The 22,071-nt window shown below is 37.9% G+C and overlaps 1 protein-coding gene across 4 annotated transcripts in view; it reads left to right on the forward strand.

Annotated features, from left to right (window-relative positions):
• The window catches only part of LOC124617960, a 416,373-nt gene extending 394,592 nt beyond the window's left edge, over positions 1-21,781 (forward strand). For 3 of the 4 annotated variants that reach the window (XM_047145305.1, XM_047145306.1, XM_047145307.1), the window contains one exon: positions 8,333-9,726. In XM_047145305.1, coding sequence (XP_047001261.1) covers positions 8,333-9,571 — 1,239 coding nt within the window. In that variant the 3' untranslated portion in view covers positions 9,572-9,726. Of the gene's footprint in view, positions 1-8,332; positions 9,727-21,672 lie in introns of those variants that run through there. The other variant, XM_047145308.1, reaches the window with a different exon arrangement.
• The last annotated feature ends 290 nt before the right edge of the window (positions 21,782-22,071 follow it).

The following is a 22,071-nucleotide window of genomic DNA, read 5'->3' on the forward strand; positions in this document are numbered from 1 at the left end:
GTTTATGATATGTGAGAGTGGTTCTGCTATTACACTAGCACATTTAATTATGACTGAACCTGGTACCTCATCAGTTCCAGAGGACATTTTATTCTTCATTGTTGTTGTTGTTGTTGTTGGTTTTTTTTTTTAAATCTTAAGAACTTCTAATTTATTTGTGGGACATAGCAATATTGAATTATCACTTTGCTCTCTTTGAACTGTGGTACTACTATTTCCAGCAAAATTTTTACTCAGATTGACTGGAGTGTTTATGAAATAGTCATTTATGTAATTTACTAGAGTACCATTTCTGAGTAACACACCATGATTCATCTTTTAATACAATGTCATATTGCTTTCTAACATTTTTGTTTGTTTCCTTTTTTACTATATTCCATATTGCTTTCGACGTGTTTGCTGTCCCTATGATTACTTAGTCATTGTGCACTGTCTTGGCTATTTTAATTACCTTCTTATAAATTTTCTTATATGTCTTAACATATTCTGCGAAGTGTTCATCTTGGTTGGCTTTTCTCAGTGTATTGAGAAGTTCTATCTTTTGACTGGATACTCTGACAGCAGGTGTTATCCACTGTCTGCTGTTTCTTGGCATGACATTAATTCTTGTCAGTTTCTTTGGAAAACGCATCTCAAACATGGACATGAAAGTATTATAAAATTCATTGAATGATTCATCAGTTGATGATTTTGAGTATTCATCTTCCCAGGTTTCTTTTGCTAATGATTGAATAAAAATATTAACCTTTTCTGGGTGGAAGTGCCTTTTATATTCCCTCTTGTATTGAACCACCTCAGGTACAGAAGAATGTATGCGTGTTACTAGTGTGTGGTGGTCTGAAAGACCTAAGTTTGTGTTTTGTGCCTCAGTAACATCATTTTTGATATTTGTAAAGATATTATCTAACAGGGACAAAGATGACTAATTATTCTAGTGGGGTCCGTGAATAGTGGTTTCATGTGAAAGATGTTTAGGATACTCAAAAGCTGTCTTTCTTCTTCATTTTCAATTAACAGGTTGATGTTAAAATCCCCACATAGTAACAAGTTCACTTCATTGTTATATAAAATGATTAGCACTGCTTCCAAATTTTTAAGAAATATGTTTTTGTCACCTAGTGGTGACCTGTATATTGATATGACAACTTTTTTTTATGCTTCTCCTAAGATTTTAGCTCTATGGCACATGATTAAAAATTTTTCTCAATATTTAGATGTTATGTTTCAGATCTAACTTTATACTGCAGCCCAGCCATAGTGTATATGCATATTCCACCATTTTTACAAACACTGCACCAATAATGAGATGCTAATTCAAATTGCTTATATTTATAAGACTTAATTCACTGACCCTGCACCAGTGTTCTGATAGACAAATACAACAGATCTCTACTGAGTTGTTTATAGTGACTTCTAATTCTAACACTTTATTTCTGAGACACTGAATGTTTTGACTCATTATCTTGAAAGTTCTGCACGTATTTGTTATTTTGTCAATACCTAGTGAAGTGAAGTGCTGCTTTGTTGTTGATATTTGACACTTATCTGCAATTTTTCAGGATGATTTGTCACAATCTTTTCCTTTTCTTCATTTGGTGCCATAAAAAATCATCATTAAGTGTAGCAGCTGTACTTAGCCTTTGGCTCCTCCTCAGGCAGTGTTGATCAGCTGTTACTGTTGTTGGAAGTTCAGTGACTGCTGCTGTTGGTGCTGTCAGTAACATGGTTTCTCGTACAGTGACTGTGTTTGCTTTTTTATACTGACACTGTTTCTGCTGGAGGTGGGGCTGCTGCTGTAATTGATGTTGGTTTTTCCTCAGCTACTGATGTTTCTTCTGCTGTTGATGTAGGTTTAGTTGTTATTGCTGTTTCTTCTTCTTCTTCTTCTGTTGTTGTTGTTGTTGTTGTTGTTGTTGTTTGTGGTGGTGGTGGTGGTGGTGGTGGTGGTGGTGGTGGTGCTGTCATTTGTGTTGTACTTACTACAACTGGCTTTGGTGATTTTTGTGATACTGCTATTTGTGTTGCAGATATTTGCAGGTGCCTCTTGATTTTTTTTTCCAGTAATTTCTGGGTCACAATTTCCTTCCCTAGACTGTTCCAGTGAACGCCATGGCAAGTGTGAAACCGGTGCCCAACGTTGCTAATATCAACATCATCAACGTTTTTGAAATGCTTGCATATATAAGAAAGAAGGTCATTGGTGGCTCTGATCTCCTTGTTTACACAAGACCAATGTGCCAAATCGTAGCGGTGGGGAATGGTCACAAAGAGAATGTTTTTGTGCGACATATGAACCAGTTGTTCCCTTAATTTTGAGCAAGCTGTGGATGTTTTTTTTTCTGTATATATCATCTGAGCTGCTAAACAGAGCTATAAAGTCGCCTGAAGATGATTCCATAATTTTTTTATAATGGATAGCATTCATTATTTCTGAGAGGGGCGCTCCTGGCTTGACTAAGGTCATGGCTTTCACAACTGCTGTCTCATTAACATGTGAGCCGATTCCACGTCCATGGCTATCGACTAGAATATAAAGTTTCATCAAGCGATCATGGATTTTTTGCTGTGACATAGGTACATGTTGTTGTAGTTTGCGAATCTTCAGGGATGCAGAAACGGCTGGTTTAGGTATCTGAATGTTTGAAGTAGCATTTTCTGACACAGAGTTGTCACTTAGTGTACTTTGGACATCATATCGGTTTTTTTAAAAGGGATTGGTGAATTTGGTAACTCTCTGGTGTTACCAGTATCACATTTCCACTCCGAGATTGTGTTTTTGGCTGTTTTTATGACGGGCTCAATTTTTTGTACCGTAAATTGAGCTCTCTTTCGCATAAAATGCATATGACTCCATTTTTGCCACTTCTGTCATAGTTAGTGGTGGCGGTGGTGGTAGTAGTAGTAGTAGTAGTAGTAGCAGTAGCAGTAGCAGTAGCAGCAGCAGCAGCAGCAGCTGCTGCAGCAGCTTTATTCATCTGTAGATATCTTTTTACAGGGATATAGGACATGTCAAAGTATTTACAAATTTAGAGCAATTTAAAATAAGTAATTCGTACACACATATATTTACAGACTTCTAGTTAAAGACAATCATTAGATTTACTCCTGGTATACAATACAATACAAATAACTTATTAAATAATGTAATGCCACATTGTTCCCTCATGTCTCACTATCAGTCACTGCACAGACTATACACACACACACATTGTTTCATAAGACCACACACACACACACACACACACACACACACACACACACACACACACACACACACACACACACACAGGTGATCTCTGGGTCATTTTCTGTACTGCAACTTTCCATCCATTTGCTATCCTGAAAAACTGAGTCAGCATCCCTCCATAATGAGTCAGATGATGAGCTCAGAAAGAGAAAGAGGAAGAGGTGTTAGTATTGTGCTATGTGTAGTGGGGGTAAGTATCTCTAGAAAGGAAAAAAGAAGGGAAAAAAACATAAAGTGAATGTGTTACGTGAAATGTTGGATATTTTATAATCGTCATTATTATTTATTTGTATAACATTCTTTATCAAACCCCCTACTCTGTTTTAGCTAAGTAATCCTTCAATGTACAAAATGTATTGCATACCAGGTACTTTTTAGCTACCTTTTTAAATAAGTGTTTTTGGTTCAAAATGGTTCAAATGGCTCTGAGCACTATGGGACTTAACATCTGCGGTCATCAGTCCCCTAGAACTTAGAACTACTTAAACCTAACTAACCTAAGGACATCACACACATCCATGCCCGAGGCAGGATTCGAACCTGCAACCGTAGCAGTCACGGAGTTCCAGACTGAAGCCCCTAGAACCGCACGGCCACACCGGCCGGCAAGTGTATTTTGGCAATTTCTTTAATCTCTTTTGGTAATTTATTGTACAGTTTTATTCCTTGGTAGAAAATGCTGTTTTGAGTTTTATGTTTATTTTTTCTTGGTAAATGTAAGTTGAGTCTATCTCTTGTTGCATGGTCATGGACAGAGCTGTTTGATATGTACAACTGACTGGTAAATGTATTCACATGGAACAGTTAAAATCTCCAGTGTTCTGAACAGGTCTTTACAATGAGCTCTACTAGCATTTTTGGTTCATTATTCTTATGGCTCTTTCTGGAGTTTGAAAATTGTGTTAATATTTTGTGCATTTGTTCCCCAAAAAAGAATTCGATAGCTAAGAATTGAGTACATATGAATAATATGTAACTAAAAGACACTGCATGTTACACACTGATGATAGGATTCTAAGGGCATAACATGCTGATGAAAGTTTGTTTGCAAGTACCTTTGTGTGTTCACACCACTTAAACTGAGAATCAATATTCATTCCTAGAAATTATGCTTTTGTTACACAGTCTATAGAGGCACCATCTACATTTAATTTAACATTGTCATTTTTCCTCTTCAAACAGAAATTCATGGCATTTGTTTTCTTTATGTTCAATGTCACTTTATTACTTATTGACCAATCATAAACTTCCTTGAGTTTCATTTGCTTTCTCGGCAAGCAGTTCTCTTGTTTCGCTGTCATCAGCGAAGAGGATTTTTTCACCATGATTAACACTACTGGGGAAGTCACTGATGTATATCAGGAATAGTATTGGTCCTAATGTGCTACCCTACAGAACCCCTATATTAATGTATTTTGGTTCCGATAAGTGTTTTACTAAATGTTTAGATCTATTTGAAGTATTTCTTATCTCTGCACTTTGTACCCTATCTGTTAGGTATGATCGAAACCAGTAGTTAGCTACCCCTCTTATTCCTAAGCTTCTAATTTATTTAATAGAATCTTATGGTTGACTGTATCAGACACCTTTGAAAGATCCAAAAATATGTCTGCGACACACCCATCTTTATCAAGAGCATCAAGTACAACTTTCGTTAATTCTACTATGGTGACTCCGTATTTTTGCCACTTCGGAAACCAAACTGTGATTAACTTAAAAGATTGTATTTATTCAGGTAATTCATTAATCTGTCTTTCATAATTGCTTCTGTTATTTTTAAGACTGTTGACAGCAGGGAAATGGGCCGGTAATTTTCTGTCTTCTGCATTACCTTTCTTAAGCAAAGGTACAACTCTTGCCTGTTTTAACTGCTCCGGAAATGTCCCTGATGTGAAGGATTCATTTATTATATTTGTTAAGGGGCCTTATGTAATCCCCATGCATTGTTTCAGCACACACACTGGTACTTCATCTAAGCCCACTGACTTTATTTTTTAGTTTTTGAATTGTTTTGCTGACTTCATTCTCTGTGGTTGGAAGTTTTTTACACACTATAACTTATTTTAGTGCTGTTAAAAGTTCTTGTATCTGAATGACATTTATCATATGATTTACTTCCGTTTTGTTGTGTGTCTTTGTTACAGTCATGTTTTAAAACCTTTATCTCCTCCAATAACACTGAGATAATTTTGTTCGAACTGTCTTTCCTATTAAGTTTGTGAACTAAATCATCTGTGAGACATTTTGAGCAGAACCAAATAATATGTTTTGGATCTGTATTTACACATTTATAATGGAACACAGTTTTACATACCGCACACATTACACCTTTTTCTGAACGTCTCTCGCAGATGAAGGGATCCGAACGTATTATTTCACTTGATTTGTCGTATGACAATGTGGACGCTCCATGTGTGAGGTTTTCTTTAAATCTTCTTCTGGCTTCATTGTAAAGTACCTAGCGACTGGAAGAAAGCGCAGGTCGTTCCCATTTTCAAGAAGGGTCATAAATCAGATGCGAATAATTATAGGCCTATTTCGCTTACGTCAATCTGTTGTAGAATAATGGAACATGTTTTGTGTTCTCGTATTATGACGTTCTTAGATAATACAAATCTCCTTCATCATAACCAACATGGATTCCGCAAACAGAGATCATGTGAAACTCAGCTCGCCCTATTTGCCCAAGAAATTCACAGTGCCGTAGACACTGGCGAGCAGATTGATGCCGTATTCCTGGACTTCAGGAAGGCATTTGATACGGTTCCGCACTTACGTTTAGTGAAAAAAATACGAGCTTAAGGAATATCGGACCAGGTTTGTGATTGGGTTCAGGATTTCCTAGAAGAAAGAACACAACATGTCATTCTTAACGGTTCAAAATCTGCAGATGTAGAGGTAATTTCGGGAGTACCGCAGGGAAGCGTGATAGGACCTTTATTGTTTACAATATACATAAATGACTTAGTTGACAACATCGGTAGCTCCGTGAGGCTATTTGCAGATGACACGGTTGTCTACAAGAAAGTAGCAACATCAGAAGACTCGTACATACTCCAGGAGGACCTGCAGAGGATTAATGCATGGTGCGACAGCTGGCAGCTTTCCCTAAACGTAGATAAATGTAATATAATGCGCATACATAGGGGCAGAAATCCATTCCAGTACGATTATGCCATAGGTGGTAAATCATTGGAAGCGGTAACGACCGTAAAATACTTAGGAGTTACTATCCGGAGCGATCTGAAGTGGAATGATCACATAAAACAAATAGTGGGAAAAGCAGGCGCCAGGTTGAGATGCATAGGAAGAATTCTAAGAAAATGTGACTCATCGACGAAAGAAGTAGCTTACAAAACGCTTGTTCGTCCGATTCTTGAGTATTGCTCATCAGTATGGGACCCTTACCAGGTTGGATTAATAGAAGAGATAGACATGATCCAGCGAAAAGCAGCGCGATTCGTCATGGGGACATTTAGTCAGCGCGAGAGCGTTACGGAGATGCTGAGCAAGCTCCAGTGGCGGACACTTCAAGAAAGGCGTTACGCAATACGGAGAGGTTTATTATCGAAATTACGAGAGAGCACATTCCGGAAAGAGATGGGCAACATATTACTACCGCCCACATATATCTCGCGTAATGATCACAACAAAAAGATCCGAGAAATTAGAGCAAATACGGAGACTTACAAGCAGTCGTTCTTCCCACGCACAATTCGTGAATGGAACAGGGAAGGGGGGATCAGATAGTGGGGGATCAGATAGTGGTACAATAAGTACCCTCCGCCACACACCGTAAGGTGGCTCGCGGAGTATAGATGTAGATGTAGATGTAGATGTAGATTGTTCTTTTCTGTTACCTTTATGATCATATAGCACAAAAAACACACATATTCGCGATACTATTACACATTGTACACTTTTCCTCGTTCTTTTTGTACTTTTGTTCAGACCTAGTATTCTGCCAATCTACACTCAGCTCCATGTTACCTAATTACATGAAGTAGGTTTTTTGATACTAAAGTACTTACCAAATGTTGCAAAGCTATAGAAGGCTGTGATACGGGGTGTGAGAGTTAGTGATGTAGAAAAATACTGCTTGAATAAGGGCAGTGGCAGAAGAATGATTTTAGGATTTTGAGAAGGGATTAGAGTTGACTGGAAATGGCATGGAATCTTCAAAGATGTGTCCAGGAACTCTGGGTGAAGTGGGTGGCACAAAAACGATGCTCAGTGCTGTGAACACATGTCCGTCTTGTCCTCAGAGATCAGTTAAGATAATAAGGAAGTTGTCTTGTTCTTCACTTTGTGTACTCTGCACCCCACATTCCGGTTGACATAATCATTGCCTTAAGGAACCCATTTTTTCTGTAATTTTGTAGGTACTTGTTTAACATGCGTGCATTTCCAATCTGTACTCATTGTGTCAACTCGGACAATAAATGCATGCATCTGGTGAAACCACACTGTAAAAGTGCATGCAGATGGTTCCTTAAATACCATCCAAACTTGGGTTCACTGACAGGTTTGTCTCATCTTAGAAAATTGCAGAAATGTGGGGACACCTACCTTGTAGGGCTTATAGGTAGGTGATATTGAACAAGTATATAGAAGAGTGGCACGAATTGTTATTGGTTTGATGTAGGGGAGAACACCATGGAAATGCTAAAAAACTGGAGTTGGCAGATGCTTGAAAGCAGATCATTATTTTATCGCATGACAGCCTCCTTAAGTTTCAGAAATCATATTCTGGTGCCCCCAACTTATCAGTCCACTTAAATGCCTCTGTGCATGCTAATTATCTCTGTTACTGTGCTCCCAACATGAATGGAAAGGAAAGTATCTGAGACATGTGGTATCTGCTAAGTACATATGTAGATGTAGAATACAATATACATGTGTGTGTGTGTGTGTGTGTGTGTGTGTGTGAGAGAGAGAGAGAGAGAGTGCATGCAATAACAACATAAGGAGACTGATGTTATTCAACAAAGAATGAATGCCTATAAGAATTCGTATCATCCCTGCATATTAATTGATTAATTGAGACTGAAAATTTTGTGCTCTTAAGAGGTTTTTCTTTTCCAGGTGGGAGACAACACATTTCCAAATCTGATAGCTCTTCTGACTGGGCTGAGCTATGAAAAGGTCAAGAAAGTCTGTTGCAAGACAAAGGAAACACCAATGGATGACATTCCTCTTATCTGGAAGGATTTTCATCAACAAGGATACATAACTGCGTACGCTGAAGATGAAGTATTTATTAGCACGTTCAACTACCAGAAAGGTGGCTTCAAGCATCAACCTACAGACTACTATCTTCGACCCTTTTTCCTTGCCACAAACAAGAAACTGAAATCTAAATCTACTGATCAGTCAGCTACATGTGCCGGGTCTCTTTCTGTTTCAGAACACATTCTTAGGTATGCAGTAGATTTTGCAACTGTTTTTCAGAATGCCTCATATTTTGCACTCTTTTGGGTGAACAATTTTAGTCACGATAACCTCAACACCCCTAGTGCTATGGACATTAAAATCATGTACCTCCTTCAAGAGCTGACAGACAGTGGTGTTCTGAACAATACACTTGTACTTTTTTTCAGTGATCATGGAATGCGCTTTGGGAAGATACGAGAAACAGTTGTTGGTTGGTTTGAGGACAGACTTCCCTTCCTGTATTTCTGGATACCTCCTTGGTTTAGGAGTAATTACCCTGATGCCTATAAGAATATTGTCACAAATAGCAACAGACTAACATCACCTTTTGATGTTCATGCGACTCTGAGAGACGTACTTGAAAGGGCAGGAAGAACAGACAGTGAAATGAGTGTCAAAAATGCAAGTCTTGAATGCCCAACGTGTAACAGTCTCTTCAGGGAAATTCCCTATGATAGGAAATGTAAGGATGCAGGTATTCAGCCTCACTGGTGTGCATGCACAGAGTACAGGACGGTGTCTACCAAAGATACTACCATGCAGGCTTGTGCAAAATATGCACTTTCTGAGCTGCAGTCTATGTTAGATGCTGCAAACAAGGAGAGAAAAGTGAAACTTTGTGCTGATTTGAAGTTGAAACGAGTAGTTGAAGGGAAAAGCAATGATCTAGATATTAAAGCAGAAACGGATCATGTGGACTACGTAGTTGTGTTTCAGACTACGCCTGGTGATGGACTGTTTGAAGCAACTGTCAGACACTTCCACAAAGATCCAGCATCTTTCAGTCTCACAGGACAAATTAGCAGGCTAAATATTTATGCCAATCAAAGTAGGTGCATTTCAGATGCTCATCTGAAGCTTTACTGTTACTGTCTAGATAAAAAAGTGTGATTCACAAAATTTCCAAGAAATGTCTATTGCTTGTGCGTCAATGAGAGTTACCAGGTAGCTCAAATGTGGTTCCATTCTGTAGCATCTATATGTTCCTGAAACAATGAAATGTCATGTTGTAATGACAGTAAGATAAATTATTTTGCAGACAAGAATTTTTATGATTTTTTTTTTCTTTTACCATGGCTGTGAAGCTAAATTTTATATAGAAACTGTTCAGTGGCTGCTTTTTTAAGATTGTGACTGAAGTAGTTGCAATGAAAGCAGTTGTCTAGTTGGTATTAGTTTTCTATGTTGTGTTTAAAAGTACTTCTCATACTTTCAAGGACTATGTATTACATCCTGTTAATATGAACTTACCTTTTCTTTATGGCTAATTATTTTTTCTGGTGACTGAAGTGATGTCTATGATTGTTCATAGAGTTCAGGAAATCATAGTTCCTGCAAGTGCATGAGGACAGTACAAATGTGTTACATGTGTTCAAATGCCAAATAGATGGTGGTCATTGTACTGGCTGCAGACTGCCTAATGAGAAATGTTACTGTTGTGTTTCCCTTTTCTTTCAGCATGCAGCTGGTATGGAGTGCTGAATTTTCAGAACAGGAAATTTCTTGAGCACTGAATATTTTGTATTTTTCTTCATTATAAAACTTCATTCACTTGTTACTTTGCAATGTATGATTATCACACATGTACAGGTCTTAGACTGAGTACACCACAGTTCTAAAAATGTACCCTACTCTGCTTCAGTGAAGAATCCCCAAGTATGACAGCTGTAAGCTGCCAAAAGACAAGCTGTAAGGGAAATATAGGATGCAATATAAATGATGAAGATAAGAAAGGTAGCCTTGTACTCGAGTATCATTTTGCAGATAACAACTCCCCCCCCCCCCCCCCCCCCCCCCCAACCTGCCCTGCCCCCTCCCCCCCACAACCAATTTCAATAGGCAAAAGAAAAAGAGCATTCCCTCAGCTGAAAAAAGAGATGGTGGTAGTTACCTGAAGGAGGGCAGAGTAAAAGGCAATAGAAAAAATTTTTGGAGCACAATAAACAAGAGAGATGAAGAAACGGGAAAAGATAATGAGATTTGAGGCAAAAAATGTAACTAATGCAGGGGACAAAGGGGTATTTGGAGCTAATGTGGATGTTTAGGAGGGGGGCCAGGGGACAGGGTAGATGAAGGATTAGGACTGGGATAAGAGATACAAAAGGGCGGAGGGCAACAATAATGAAAGACAGGGAATACAGGAAAGTGAATTACAGAGATTAGCAGAGATTGAGACCAGGAGGGTTGTGCAACTAAAAGATACACTGGTATAAAAGTTTCCTGAACACTTCAGAGAAGATGCAGTTCATTGGAGGCAAGAGGATGCCTGTAGTATTAGAGATGAAGCAGGTGTAGAAATAAGTCATTGTTCAGAAGAGCAGATGGGTGGTCCAGCTTTCCACATTCTTCTGAGTAGCAACAGGGTAGCCATTTTACAAAGAAATTAGTACAGCAACAACATTGCAGTTGCTGTGTAAAAGAACTGCTTCCAGTAGTGAGATTCTCTATTGAGATACGCAAGTGACAGGACTGGAATAGAGAAAAATGGACAGTTGCATGGATGATTCTTAAAAGTGTGTTTCTTTCACAGATGAGACGTATGGGAGAAGGTGTTCGGAGTAGGAGTCTCATCAGAACACGCTAGGATATTCTGTTGGCTGGGGAGAGTATGTGGGCAACGATGTGGGACAGATATCTTTAATGTTAGAAAAAGACAAAAGGTGATTATGCTGAGATGCATATCATGTTTCAGTCAGGTGCTTTTCCTCTGCGATACTATTTAAATGGTGGGGGGGGGGGGGGGGGGGGGTGCGGCAGCCAACAGTATGTCCAAACCTCAGTGGTTCTTTCTCATGGTAAGCCATTCTTTCATCATATCATTGAGAATGTATAGTACATAAATGCATCAATATTTTAGTCACTTTACTTGGCACATGCCAAGGTTAACGTAAAACACTATGAGACTACATCATACTGGCCTTACTGGCTTCCATCTATTTGACTTACCCTGGGGATAAGTCAGAGTTGAGACCCTGCACACCCATTACTCCCACCACTTGCCCCACCCCTCAGGCCCCGCTCCCCCCACTGCCGTGAACCATGTAATAGTGATGTAAATTACTATTACTTTCATTGCAAGATCAGCTAAATGTGCCTCATGATCTTGTTGAAGGAGGTCAAGAGGGAAAAAGCTGCACCAATTAAAGCTAATTCGTGCATCATTGTTTAGGGGGCAGATTATGATGAACTAAGTTATTTTTATGAACTCTTTGTATAATAAGTGAAATTTCTAATTTGAAGTTGTGCAGGGTCTGCTCATTCAAAGTTCTGTTGATCTTGAGTGATGATACAAAACAAGAAGGTTCCCACATTCAACTCATCTTGAAAATGGTTGATGAAAATGTATTGTTGACCTTTTTCTAAAATTTATGAACGTCCATAGCCAATAAACAATGAATGTCACTAAAATAATTTATATCTTAGTTCTTCTGGTCCAATACTGTTTTGCAGTATATTGAAAAACAGATGATATAATAATGTGATGAAACATAAGTAAGCTAATTGAGATAGATTTTAAAGCAAGTGCACTTACAATGCTCCTCCATACTGTCCACAGATGCATTATTCTCACAGTAAAATATTATCAAGAAGCTTTGCAGTTCTAATGGAAAAAAATATATTTGGGAGCAGTATCATATTTTCAAACCATTTGGATCAGTTTTATTATTTTTAGATATCTTTATGAAAAAAACATAATCTGTAATTCCCCATTTAACATGATATTCTTGGCTACATAAATTAAACACTTTGATAACTCATTAAAGGTAGAAATTTTGTGTACTGTGGAAACATGTTTCTTTGAGTATTTATGATTTGTTTCTCATATGTCTAGCATCAGACTTAACCTATTTATTTGACTCGCACACAAAGTAATGAGAATGTAAGTCATTTCATAATACACTTAACACTGGATTACTGCACTCACAAGAGTAGAGTTACAGAGTGTTATACTTTGAATGTGTAATTGTAACATTCCTGAGCTAGTTCCTGAAGCTGGACTAATGATAAAACTAAAGACTGCTAATGTATATGACAACAGAAGCAAAATAAAACAATATACATAACTTTTGTGTGTTTTAGAGTTGTTAATTATATAAATATATAAAGATAGAGAAGAAATACTGTATTTTTGTTCTATTGTAAATGTTGACAATGTAGTAAAATGAATTATGCTTGTTTTACTTCTTTTGTATCTTTGGATTGTTTAAAAAATACTGCCTAAAAGTGAAAGACTAGCGCGTAATAACAGTTTATACTATAGGATGGAATTTACTTAATAATTCATGTCATTATGTTTTTGGCTTTATGTAATATTGAATTCAGTTGCTGGTAGATGCAGTATGGTATTGCGGCCCCTGAGCTAAAGTATGGAAGTACTACAGGTGAGTAATGAACATTCATGTTGGACTTAAACAGCAGGATTAGAACAATGGAAACCACCCACATATCACACTTATTCCTGGCATGATGAAGCTCAACAACACCTCTGTTCTCCCAACATGTGACACTGATAATATTGTGCTGACGATACATTGTTAGAGGTGCCTGAGAAAATTGAGGGGGACTGACACAAAAATTAGAAGCTGCAGAATGACAATATTAGGAAAAAGATACATTGCTACTCACCAAATAGCATAGCTATTGAGTCACAGACAGGCACAACAAAAACGCTACAAAACACATTAGCCTTCGCCAAGAAGGCCTTCTTCCGAAATGACACATACACTTACAAATTCACATAAATGTAGCTCTCACATGTGATCACTGTCTCTGGCTTCCAGGGTCAGTCTGTGACTCAACATCTCTGCCACATGGTGAGTAGCAATCTATCCTCCTAATACTACCATTATTCCATACAGGAATCACAGAATGTTATTTATCAAAAAGTTAGAAACTGTGATATATAATCATCATCATCATCATCTATAAGCAAAAACAGTTATCACATTTTGATTAGTGAAATTATTCTTCTTCTTCTTTTTTGGCACTACAGCTCATGAGAGGCCTTGGTCTTTTTGAAACTCTGAATTCATCTGACTCTTGGTCAGTCCAGATATTCATGCCTTTTGCCAACCTCTCACTGAATCCCAACCAACATACTCTCAGATTTTAATTCAGTGCATGTACAAGTATAAGACCTATGGAAAGCATACACTGAGGTAACAAAAGTCGTGGAACATTTGCTAATGTCATGTTGGGCCTCCTTTTGCCTGGTGTAATATAGCAGCTCAGTGTGGCATAGACCAACCAAAAATTGGAAGGCCCCCGCAGAAATTTTGAGCCATGCTCTCCCTATAGCAATCCATAATTCTGCAAGTGTTTCCAGTCCAGGATTTAGTTTATGAACTGATCTCTCGATTATGCTCCATAATATTCAATATGACTCATGTCAGGTGATCTGGGTCCAAATCATTCATTCAAACTATCCAGAATGTTCTTCAAACAAGTGACGAACAATTGTGGCCCACTGGCATGGTGCATTGTCTTCCATAAAAATTCCATTGTTGTTTGTGAACAAGTAGCTGAACGTAATCATTTCCAGTCAGTAATTGGGTCTGCTGGACCAGAGGACCCAGTCCATTGCACGGAAACACAGCCCTCACGATTATAGAGCCACCACCAGCTTGCACAGTGCCTTGTTAACGACTTTGAACCATGGCTTTGTGGAGTCTGCAGCACACTTGAACCCTACCATCAGCTCTTACCAATTGAAATTGGGACTCATCCGACCAGGCCATGGTTCTCCTTTGGTCTAGGATACAACTGATATGGTCATGACCCAGGAGGGGTGCTGCAGGCTGTCGTGCTATTAGTAAAGGCACTCGCTTCGGTTGTCTGTTGCCACAACGCATTAATGGCCAGTTCCTCCCCACTGTCCTAATGGATAATTTCATCATACATCCGACATTGATTTCTGCAGTTATTTCATGCAGTGTTGCTTGTCAGTTAGCACTGCTAACTCGATCCAAATGCCACGGCTGACGGCCATCAGGCACTGCATTGTCCGTGGTGAGTGGTAATGACTGAAGTTTGGTATTCTTGGTATGCTCTTGACACCGTGGATATTGAAATACTGAATTCCCTAATGATTTCTGAAATGGAATGTCCCATTCATCTAGCCTCAACTACCATTACAGCACTGCCCTTCTATACCTTGTGTACATGATACTACCACCATCTATATATGTGCATATCATTATCCCATGACTTTTGTCAGCTCACTGTATATTGGTCTCTGAAATTGTGGCATTATTTCAAAGAATTATCCAATCAAAAACACATTTTACTTGCTGGTACTGTGCAGGAAAGTTTTTATTTGCAAAAATCACCTTTGTTGAACAAGAGAGAGAAATTCGGTGGCAGCTAGTGTGTGTTAAGATTTACATAATAAAATCTGAAAAGGTACTACCATTTTGAGATTGATATGTGTTGATGCAGCTAAGATGAGCATACATCACTGTTTTTTTAAAACCAGTGTAAGTAGAATGCACTGAACTTTACAAGCAAACATAGTGAATTATAATAACAACTGATCTACTGTTAACTTAGTACCAGTAACTGATAAAATTCATATATGGTATAAGAATGTTTCAGAGCAGTAACTTAACTTTACACAGGACAAAAATGGTAGCTAAGATGGTTAGCTTCCAACTGTATGTAACTGAATGTGTTTGAACATTGTGTGCATGAAAGTGAATACTTTCTAGGTAATTACTAATGTTTTTATATGCAAACCTATCAGTATGTTCATTTCTTTATTTTGTTCTTTGATTGTGAGCTCTATGTGACTATTTCAAGTTGAGTATTAGGTGCACCGTGAAGAATATAAACTCACTTTGATTGTACAGCCACAATGTCACAGGGGCTCAATATTTACAAACTTTCATACATAAACATAATACTGCTCTCAGCATGTCTCATGCAATGATGATAGTGCACACTGTATTCATTAATGGCAGGCATGGTCTAACAATCACTTGGTATTATTGCAGGAACTGCAGGTGGTATGGTCTGATACGAGCTTCATTTTACCTGGCAGGACAATACAACAGGGAAGCACAAAATGGGAGTGACAACTGAAATGTAACTTTCAAGAGCTCTTTACAGTGAGATACACAGCTAACAGTAACAGTCACAGACACAGAATCATTGCCATACGATGAACATATGCAGTTGAGAACATAAAACTGTTCTTGACTTAAATTCATCACACTCACAAGATGATCTACATGCACACTTCAGGTTCAGCAGATGATATGCTTAGAGATTTGTAATTGCAGAAATATCAGGCAATGCCACAAACATAATTAAACACCCATAGAACACCCATTCTTCAGCACTGTGTGGAAAAAGGGAACAACATTAACAAGCCAATTAGGAGATATTGTTTGCCTACAGCATCTTACTTCAGATGTCCATCACAATATGCTACTAGTAGCATCCAGAGTACACTCCTACTGTAGTTTATAAGAAAAAACATGAAGCCAGAGTACATGCACATGAGCTGCTGCAATCTTGGAATGTGTGTGTGTGTGTGTGTGTGTGTGTGTGTGTGTGTGTGTGCACTCGGAATTCTTTTAAGTGAGTATGAACATCGTTTGAGTCAACAACTGGTGCCCTTAAAAAGACTGCCATGGAGTTGCTTTATATTATTTGGAAACTTATTAGAGAATTGTCTCCTAGTTTCAAAGGGACTGTGATCTGTAGCTCTTTTATTAGCGCCCTATGATAATCACATCTGGATAATGTATTGTAACTATTGATGTCCCTGTTCATTACGCTTATTTCATAATTCTCTTTTACAAGCATTGTGGCCTTAAGGACATACAGTGAATGCACAGTCAGCAAACTATAATTTTTGAAGTAGTCCCCAGAGGACTAGTGCCTCCCTATATTAACAGTTATCCTAACTGCTTTCGTTTGAAGTCTGGAAACCTAGTCATGTAGACTGTGGTTGCCCCACCCCAAATCTTAATCCCATATTCAAATTGCAAATGAGAATGGGTTAAATCTCAGTACACTTGTTAAGGACTGGGGGGGAGGGGGGAGGGAGGGAGATATTATATTCGTAAAATGTTTTAGTAAGTAAATATTATTGGCGACTTTTTCACAGATGCAGCTGATATGCTCTTTTCATAAGAGATGTTCATCAATCAAAATACCTAAAACCTTAAGTTTATCAGATGTGTCAACTGTAGAAAATGATTGAATATGAGCATTATTATAATTTAACAAGAACTTTATTACTATGGTTTTGTCCTTATTCAGTGTAAGTTTATTCATTGTTAAATATTCTGTGATCAAAGTTTCCTTTGTTGTTTTGGAATGCTAGCTGCTTGGTATGGTCCCAGCTAATAGTTGCTGTATCATCAGCATAGCTCACTAGCTCACTAGTTCTGAGTTTTGTGGCTGTGTTGTGTCATTAAAATATACAAGAAACAAGAATGGCTCAAGTATATTTCCCTGTGGGACTCCACAGATGAGAGGTCTGTATGCTGCCTTTACTCTATGAATGTCTTACTTTCATTATTAGAACTTAGTGTACTACACTGTCTTCTATCTCGGAGATAAGAACTTAAGAATTTTAGTGCTACTCCTTGTATACCATAAGTTTCTAACTTGCATAGTAGCATTGCATGATTCACAGAATCAAATGCTTTAGAAAAATCTAGAAAAGTCCCAATAACTTTGTTTCCTTTATCCAGTCTGTTCAGCAGTTCATGGGCAAAAAATTGCTACTGCTGTTATTGTGAATCGTCTGTTTCAGAATCCTTGCTCTGAGTTGTCTGATAGATTGTATTTACAGGAAGGGGGTTCCATTTGGTCTGCAATTACTCTTTCAAGCCGGCCGTTGTGGCCGTGCAGTTCTAGGCGCTTCAGTCTGGAACCGCGTGACTGCTACGGTCGCAGGTTCGAATCCTGCCTCGGGCATGGATGTGTGTGATGTCCTTAGGTTAGTTAGGTTTAATTAGTTCTAAGTTCTAGGTGACTGATGACCTCAGAAGTGAAGTCGCATAGTGCTCAGAGCCATTTGAACTCTTTCAAGCAACATGCCAAGTGTTGAAGTCAATGGGATTTGTCCATAATTATTTATGTAAGTGGCTGTACCCTTTTCATACACTCGTACAGTTATTTTTAAAAGTTCAGGAAAGGTCCCCTGGCAAGCTGAACTTCTTATTAAATGTGTTATTCTACATTCAAATCTTTACTCTTTAAACCATTTTGTGGTGCATGACAGAGGATAGGTCCCATTGTTCCAGTAATTACGGTTTCTTCTTGTTCCATTCACATATGGAGCGTGAGAAGAATGATTGTTTGAATGCCTCTATGTGTGCAGTAATTGTTCTAATCTTATCATCACAATCCCTTTGAGAATGATACACAGGGGTTGTAGTACATTCCTAGCATATTCATTTAAAGCCAGTTCTTGAAACTTTACGGACAGACTTGCTCGGGGTAGGTTACGTCTGTATTCAGGAGTCTGCCAGTTCAGTTCCTTCAGTACATCTGTGACACTCTCCCACAGATTAAACAAACCTGTGTCCATTTATGCTGCCTTTCTCTGGAAATTTTCAATATTCATTGTTAGTACTATCCGGTATGAGTCCCACCACTAGAGCAATATTCTAGAACTGGTCACATGAGTGATTTGTAAGCAATCTCCTTGTAGATTGATGATTGCACATCCCCACTTTTCTACCAACAAACCAAGGTCTACCACATGCTTTACCCATAGCTGAACCTATATGATCATTCCATTTCATATACCTATATAGTGTAACACCCAGGTATTTGTATGAGTTGGTGGATTCCAGCTGTGACTCACTGATACTATAGTCATAGGACACTACATTTTGTTTTGTTTTGTGAAGTACATAATTTTACATTTCTAAACATTTAAAGCAAGCTGCCGATCTTTGTATCACATTGAAATCTTATCAATATCTGACTGACCATTTATGCAGATTCTATCAGATACTGCTTCATTATAGATAACAGCATCAACCGGAAAAAGCTTGATTTTATTATTAGTATTGTTTGCAAGTCCATTAATGTACAACAATAACAGCAAGGGTCCCAAAACATTGCCCTGGAGTACACCCAAAGTTACTTCTACATCTGACGATGACTCTCCATCCAAGATGATATGCCGCATCCTTGCTACCAAAAAGTCTCCAGCCCAGTCACAAATTTTACTTGAACCACATATGATTGTACTTCCGACAATAAGCGTAGATGTGGTACTGAGTCAAATGCTTTTTGGAAATCAAGAAATACAGCATCTGTCTAACTGCTTTGATCCAAAGTTTTCAGTATGTTATCTGAGAAAAGTGCTAGTTGGGTTTCATATGATTAATGTTTTCGAAATCCATGCTGTTTAGTATTGAGGAGGTCATTCTGTTCAAGATATGTCATTATGTTTGAGCTCAGAGTATGTTCTAAGATTCTGTAACAGATCAATATCAAGGAGGAGCTGAGTCCGTAAGTTCAAGGTAGAATAAGTATTGCTTATTCCTTTAGTACTTAAGTCAGAATCAAAAATATTCAAAAATCAGTTCAAGATTACCTGTTCTAATTATGAGAACTTTAGGCAACAAGAAGACTGTCATAATATTCTTGTGCTTCTGCCCCACAGAAGTTTTTCAAAACCTGCATATACAGATATTTCTGATGAAAGATATGTAGTTGGTCTAAAAATATGAAATAGAACATTTTACAATTTGAAACTATATCATAGTTAAAAAAATCAACAAGGTTTGGAGAGTATCTTACAATCTTACCAGATATAATAAAACTTGGGTAAATCAAACTCTAGTTCATTGGATTCTTCGGCTAGATGAGCTGATTTCAGAACAGCAGCCTCCCATGATCCATTAAAGTCACCCTGAATTTTACAAGCCTTGGGTGGGTTATGTGTAGGGTGAAGAGTCATTCCTGGTGTGTGTGTGTGTGTGTGTGTGTGTGTGTGTGTGTGTGTGTGTGTGTGTGTGTGTGTGTGTGTGTGCTGTCCTTTTTTTCCCCCTAAGATAAGTCTTTCCGCTCCCGGGATTGGAATGACTCCTTACCCTCTCCCTTAAAACCCACATCCTTTCGTCTTTCCCTCTCCTTCCCTCTTTCCTGATGAAGCAACCGTTTGTTGCGAAAGCTTGAATTTTGTGTGTATGTTTGTGTTTGTTTGTGTGTCTATCGACCTGCCAGCACTTTTGTTTGGTACGTCTCATCATATTTGTTTTTAGATATATTTTTCCCGTGTGGAATGTTTCCCTCTATTATATTCATATCATTAATTTCACTAGTTGTATAAGTAGACATGTAGAAAAACGGACTCTTCAGCCTGTACAGGGGCTTCAGGAATGCAGTCTATTGGCAAAATGTTCCAGATTAGCTTCAACCACATCAAATAGTGAAGTCTTTGACCAAGCTGACAAGGGCACAACTCTGTCCAATCTTTGGGAACTTCTATACGAGCTATCTTGTTTATAATTCCCATGTTTTTATTGCATTCCAAATAATAATGTCCTCTTATTGGAAACATTACTCGTAAAGCGTCAAATTTTTTCTCTACTGTAACTAAATTGCGCAAAAACCGAATAAGTGTGTAGTTCTTATTTTGGCCAGAACATGAATTAAAAAATATGTTTTGATATTTCATGACCATGCCAAGATAATTTTTAACAAAATGTATGAATCATTGAGCAGACTTCGTCATTTGCTTTTTTGGTAACACATTCAGGGTACATGAAAAATGAACTTTGTGCATTTGATAAACAGTGTGTGTTGAAAGCATAAATAGATAATTGCCATTCATAGTACACAATGTTACTTGTAATGTTACGCAGAGGCAGACTCTATTCAAAAATGCATACATCTAGCTTAGTTTTCCATGTCTTTAAACTTCCCTTAGCTTTTTTCTTTCTATCACGAAATGTGTTGTCTTGCAGTTTGTAATTGTTGTATAAAGTTTTCATTCTTCAATTCAGTCTCAATATCTTTTGTTTCTAATACTTCAGTGCACCTTTGTTTTTCCAGTTCCAGGCATTTCACTTTGGCTGTATATTTGTCACGGGCACTACATGAATCTTTGTGAGGATACCAAAAGGAAATATTGAAGTTAGTATTGAATATGTGTGTATATGTTTCATAAAATTCCTTAATCATAGTATGACCCTCTCTGAATAAACTGAACATTTTACTCATACCTAGTTCCTCACATAGGTACACTTTACTTGTATGTTTTAACCCATAACGACTATTTCTATTCCAAAAGGAGGCAATATGCTGCTTAAAGGTATTAATTTTTTCATCACTTAATTTCCAGGGCCTGTTCCCATGTTCCCCTCTTAGTGGTTCAAAGACTAGACACTAACTATTGAATCTTATTTGTTGATATGCTGTGCATTGCCATAAATGCCTCACTACAAACTACAACTTCTCCCCACATCCACTATTTGCCCTTGCACTCTTTACTTGTAGGATGCATTGTTAAATCTTGCTTCACATTCATCTTTCCTAGGCCTTCTACACTGTATGGGAAGTACAGTATTGAGACCACATAGATAAGCATTCTGCAAATCTACAGATTCCATCAAGTTGATTTCTTTTAAAATACTTTGTCTTGTCTCTTCAGGCACGTTGTCAAAGCATTGTAGCCTACAATGGAAGTTTTCTCTCACCTCATGAGACATTGAATTAATCTTGCTGTGTTCCTCAAATAAGCAGCTATGCTTTTTTCTTGTCTTCATTAGCTGCTGACCTCCTTCTGTACTTCCACTAAAGGCATCACTTAATAGCTCACGTTCCACATCTGTATTATTGCAAAATTTCAGACACTTCAGTGCACTATACTAAGGCCTGCACAGAACAGCTTAATGTGCCAACAATCCACATAATTACAACAATGTTTGACAACAACTGTTTATCAGAGCTGTAACCTATATCATTATTTAAAGACCAGCAGTTAATAGACTAAGCTGTTTTTTTCTCTGTTTCAGATGAACTGAGCTCTCTTACCCAGTTCTGCATTTTTTCAAATCTCGGATACAGTATGGCTGAGGTTGCTTTTGCCTACTTACTACAGTAGGAAATATTGGGTGTGTTCCACACTTCCACATTCTGGTGAAATCTGTAACAAAGAAAAAATGGACTTAACTCATTCTTTTCCTGGACCCTTACTTTAAATAGACACAGTTCTTCTGTTTTCATTTGTGTCAGAAGGTAAACCAATTTTATGACGTTTTACAAGTTCCTAACCAGGAGCGAATTATTTATCTCACCTGTGTGTTCTGGTAGTTTAGTTTTTGAAACTCTGCATATTAATCTAATTTATTAGATACAGTCCTGGCTTTTATTGTCCATCTCTACAGCAGAGTTTTGCAGTTCATGTCGATAGT

Source organism: Schistocerca americana, chromosome 1 (assembly GCF_021461395.2).
Source record: "Schistocerca americana isolate TAMUIC-IGC-003095 chromosome 1, iqSchAmer2.1, whole genome shotgun sequence".
Taxonomy (NCBI): Eukaryota; Metazoa; Arthropoda; class Insecta; order Orthoptera; family Acrididae; genus Schistocerca; species Schistocerca americana.